Source organism: Arachis ipaensis, chromosome B01 (assembly GCF_000816755.2).
Source record: "Arachis ipaensis cultivar K30076 chromosome B01, Araip1.1, whole genome shotgun sequence".
NCBI lineage: Eukaryota > Viridiplantae > Streptophyta > Magnoliopsida > Fabales > Fabaceae > Arachis > Arachis ipaensis.
The window spans coordinates 871226-876011 of NC_029785.2; the positions used below are offsets into that span (position 1 = coordinate 871226).

At 26.8% G+C, this 4786-nt stretch overlaps 1 protein-coding gene across 1 annotated transcript; it reads right to left on the reverse strand.

Annotated features, from left to right (window-relative positions):
• LOC110268670 lies at positions 733 to 2248 on the reverse strand. The gene is made up of 2 exons (XM_021115426.1): positions 1933 to 2248; positions 733 to 1422 (listed from the first exon to the last, which is right to left on the reverse strand). Exons 1-2 carry the CDS (start codon positions 2225 to 2227, stop codon positions 1202 to 1204), a joined length of 516 nt encoding a protein of 171 aa, XP_020971085.1. The 5' UTR covers positions 2228 to 2248; the 3' UTR covers positions 733 to 1201.

The window sequence follows — 4786 nt, forward strand, 5'->3', positions numbered from 1 at the left end:
TAAATAATTAAGTATGAAATAAGAATATCCCACTTTAATAAATAATAGTATGATTCTATCCACACCTTGCATATGTGCATTAACATAATCCATTAGTCAGGCATATACTCATTTCCAGTAAACAATTATTTCTCTTAGGAACAGACTTAGGAGTATATGCTTTAATTTATCCTTTATTTTTCATTATTTTAATGTATTAATAATTAATTAATTATATAACATTTTCTTCTCTCAGTGTGAATAATGAGTAGGTGGTTCTGATTCTTCTAAAACCATTGAATTATTCTTGAAGGAATTGTACCTAATTGATAGGGTGATATTGACATGTAATGTGAAAAGGAATGATATATATTTGTCACAATAATTTTATTAAGTGGCATTTATATTATTAAGGTTTAATTACTCTATTAGTCCCTATAGTTTCGCAAAATTTTCAATTAGGTCCCTATACTTTTTTTTCTTTTAATTGAGTCTTTGCACCAAAATTTTTTTTAATTGGGTTCCTACACTTTTTTTTCTTTTATTTAGGTTCCTGTACCAATTCTTTTTTTTTTAGTTAGGTCGCTATAAAATTAAGCCAATTACTACTAAGAGAGACTTAATTGAAAAAAAATTTTAGTGCAGGAACCCAATTAAAAAAAAAATATAGGGACCTAATTGAAAATTTCACGAAACTATAGGACCAACAGAATAATTAAACCTAATTTTTCACAACCAATATTTGTTTGATTTTTGTCATCTACTATTTTTTATGTAGATGTCTCATTCCAATGTGAAGGGAAGATTATTACTAAGAACATATCAATTACCCCAAAGAAACTAATAAATCAAGCCTTAATAGTATATATCCATACATAGCATTCATAACATTTGAATAAAATCAAAATTTAACACTAAAAAAATTTTAGTTCCAATAACACTCCAAAATAATGAATGTAATTCTTTTGTAGAACATGATAATGCCATTCCTCTTTTAATAGTTACTCTTTTTTTCTACGAATTCATACAAAGATACAATAAAAAAAAATCATACAAAGAGTGATAATATAAAAAATGAGAATAAAACCGTCATTTCCCTTCTTTCATTTAGGACAATTTTATTGGACATTATACTTTTTTTTAGGGTGCGATGATATTCCTTTTGAATATGCAGAAAAAAACTACAAGAAGCACCAAACTAATATTACTTGAAAGTTAAAAATTAAAAGAACAATGATAAAAACAGTTTAGAGAAGGAAGGAAAAAAATATATAATTTTTGGTTGAGAGTTGAGACTTACCTGGATGTCTTCCGGGTCAAACATTCTTGCTGCTTTCTCCATTTCCAACCTATTCTTTTTCCTAACACAACCTAGTTTCTGGGCTGATTCTAACTTGTTTTTCTTCTTTGTGTGCTTCCTTTCTCTTAGCCCCTTCATAACCTCTGCATTCAACAAGCACTTAGTGCATCAAATTTGGAATAAGCATAATAAGGACTTTAAAAAGAAATTCTGAAATTAAAATCACTAGCACTAAACAACTAAAATAACTAATATTTATGACGGATATCTTAAACATTTTCATAAAAAATCTCCCAAATACCAAATGAAACAAAAAATAATATGATCCTAAACTTAGAATGGACATTAAAGAATAAATTTCTCTGAGGAATACTTAATATTTATCATCAAATTTTTTTCTAAGCGGTTCAAATGGGATTAGTTGTGTTAGAAAGGGTAGGAGAGAATAGTAGAAAAAAGATTTGTGTATATTCGAGTAGTATATAATGATATTTATAGGTGTTAAGAGAATCAAAATAATAAAAACGTAATATTTTATAATAAATATTCAAATATGTTAAATAATTCTAATAAATGGTAATTAATCTTAATATATTCTAACTAAGTTGCAAAATTCAATAATGAAAAAATTGAGAAGAGGAATAGCATCTAACCTTGAGTAGTAACAAGCCTATAAACATGGCCAAGAAGGAGTGTATCTGTGGGCTTGAGAAGCTTGATGCAAGTTACACGAATTTGGTTGTTATTATTATTGTTAACGTTTTTGTTGTTGTTGTTGTTGCTACTTGTTGTTGCACACAAGGTGGTGGAGACAACGAGGGCAACATAATGACCAGGGTTTGTTTTCATAACATGAGTGGCACTAACAGAAGAATAAAACCTTTCTATTTTCCCACTTTGGTGTTGTATCACTAGTGTTGCTTTATCAATGGCTTGGCAATTCCCCATTAATGAAAAAGAAGAGGAAAATGCACTATAACCGATATAAAAACAATGGACAAGAAATCATTTTCATATAACCAAGTGCATATACTTTATACTTTATTTAAAGTTAGTAATAATCTTGAATTAGAAAGTAAAGCTTAATTCTAGTTTAGGCAAATATTTCAACACATTTATGTCTTGCGTAACCGATATAAAAACAATGGACAAGAAATCATTTTCATATAACCAAGTGCATTTGTTTTATACTTTATTTAAAGTTAGTAATAATCTTGAATTAGAAAGTAAAGCTTAATTCTAGTTTAGGCAAATATTTCAACACATAATTCATTTATGTCTTGCATGTATTTGTATTCACATGAGGTATAGAAAATATATAAAATTTTTGCAAAAAGTTCCAAAGTTTATTAATTAATTTACTGACAGATAGATTAGAGAAACCAAAAGTGGATTTTCTTGGCTTGTAGCATATTTACTAAAAGTGATAAACAACTAGCTAGGAATATATATAGCTAGCAAAATTGGCTTAACTCTTAAACTCTTATTTATTTTTTGATCTTAGTATTGACACATCAATCATTTTAGATAGATAGAAATAATGTACAAATAACTAGGAACCTTTTCATATTATTAGGGTTTGCATCCAACCCATATATAGTAGTGCAATTATTATTACTACTACTACTTTTAGTATCTTAATTGACAATTGTTAAGCTACATTATTTTGGATACTAATTTATAATTTAATTATAAAAAGTACATACATATTTTAAGTGTTTGAGTGTTCTGACGGTTTTATTCTGTAGTACTTTAATTTATTTAATAATGAATTATAAAACTTAGGAGAATTATCATCACAAAAAACTAACTATTATGGTAAAAAAAAAGTCCAAAATCTTATAAGATTCTTTTTTATACTTTTATCTCTTGATGTGCGACTTTTTATTTAGGTATTGACTCTACAAGACTTATAACATATAATAACTATTATGGTAAAAAAAAAGTCCAAAATCTTATAAGATTCTTTTTTATACTTTTATCTCTTGATGTGCGACTTTTTATTTAGGTATTGACTCTACAAGACTTATAATATATATAATATTTTTTTTAAGAATTAATAATATTCCAATGATTTTTTATTTTGTAACACTTCACTCAGTGTCACTTTATTCGACGTTATTTGTTTTTAATTTTTATAACCATATAGATGTTGAATTGGTGATATTATTAGTAATATTATTTGGTAGCAGTTTTTTGAAACCGTCACTAAAAAACCGTCGCAATCTGCCGTTTTTTGTGTAGTGAATAATGATGGTAAATTATTTCTTTGACATAGAGTGAAAATGTTTCTTTAGTTTAAATTCTAAGGCTGAGAGGTAGTTATCTATTCTAATATATATATATATATTTAATGGAATTCCTTGTCGGTTCTCCATAAAATACTCGTTTGACCGAGGACTTCCAAAAGCATCGTAAGCTAAATCCGTGCTGACAAATAACCAACCCGCAATGAATAGGGAGGGTATAGTAATGCTATGAATAATCCAGTATCGAATACTGATAATAATATCAGCAAAAGAACGTTCTCCGGTGCTTCCAGACATGTTGAGCTCCACATATATTTTTTCTTAATTTATTGTAAAAAATCACACATTCCAAAAAAAAAAAAGACAAGATAGAAAGGGCAAATTAACAAGTAGCCACCTAAAATAATAATTCTCATATTCGAACAATAATATAGCATCTTGGCTTGGATGGTATAAATCCTGTTCCATGTACTGAGGAAAAGAATTGTAAAATATAGAGGAGACATAAAATAAAATTAAAAAAAAAGGAAGACATATTGTATCTGTCACATGTATGTATAGATGAGATTATGCAAGAATAATAATGTCATTATTTTTATCTTTGAAAGAATCAAAATCATCTTTTAAAGATTTTGAGAATTTTTATGACTCTTAGGGCATCCATAGCATTTTGGATTTCTTTGGTTTATTCTATTATTTTCCTTTATCTCTTTTCATAAGTACAAATATACTATGAAAATTAGGAGCAAAAATGGATGCCAGGTGTATCATATGCAATATAAGTAAGATATATGTTACATCAATCACTTATTACTAAATTAAAAAATTATAACTATGAGTGAGATTATTATTTTAATTAATTAGATAAGACTGTATTTCTTTTTAAAAAAAGGTTTAATTACTCTACTGGTCTCTATAGTTTTGCAAAATTTTTAATTAGGTCCCTATATTTTTTTTCTTTTAATTGAGTCCTTACACCAATTTTTTTTTTAATTGGGTCGCTATACATTTTTTTTCTTTTATTTAGGTCCCTGTACCAATTCTTTTTTTTTTTTAGTTGGGTTCCTATAAAATTAAGTCAATTACTACTAAGAGGGACTTAATTAAAAAAAAAAAATTAGTGCAGGGACCCAATTAAAAAGAAAAAAAGTATAGAGACCTAATTGAAAATTTTACGAAACTATAGGAACCAACAGAGTAATTAAACCTAAAAAAAATTAAAATTATATATAAAAATTTAATTTCGGTATAATATCAA

Excerpts from the sequence above, each read along its gene's own strand:
- LOC110268670 (XM_021115426.1), bottom strand. The coding sequence starts at position 2,227 with ATGGGGAATTGCCAAGCCATTGATAAAGCAACACTAGTGATACAACAC. Across the intron at positions 1,423-1,932 it reads TAGGCTTGTTACTACTCAAG|AGGTTATGAAGGGGCTAAGA; the intron begins GTTAGATGCTAT and ends TGTTGAATGCAG.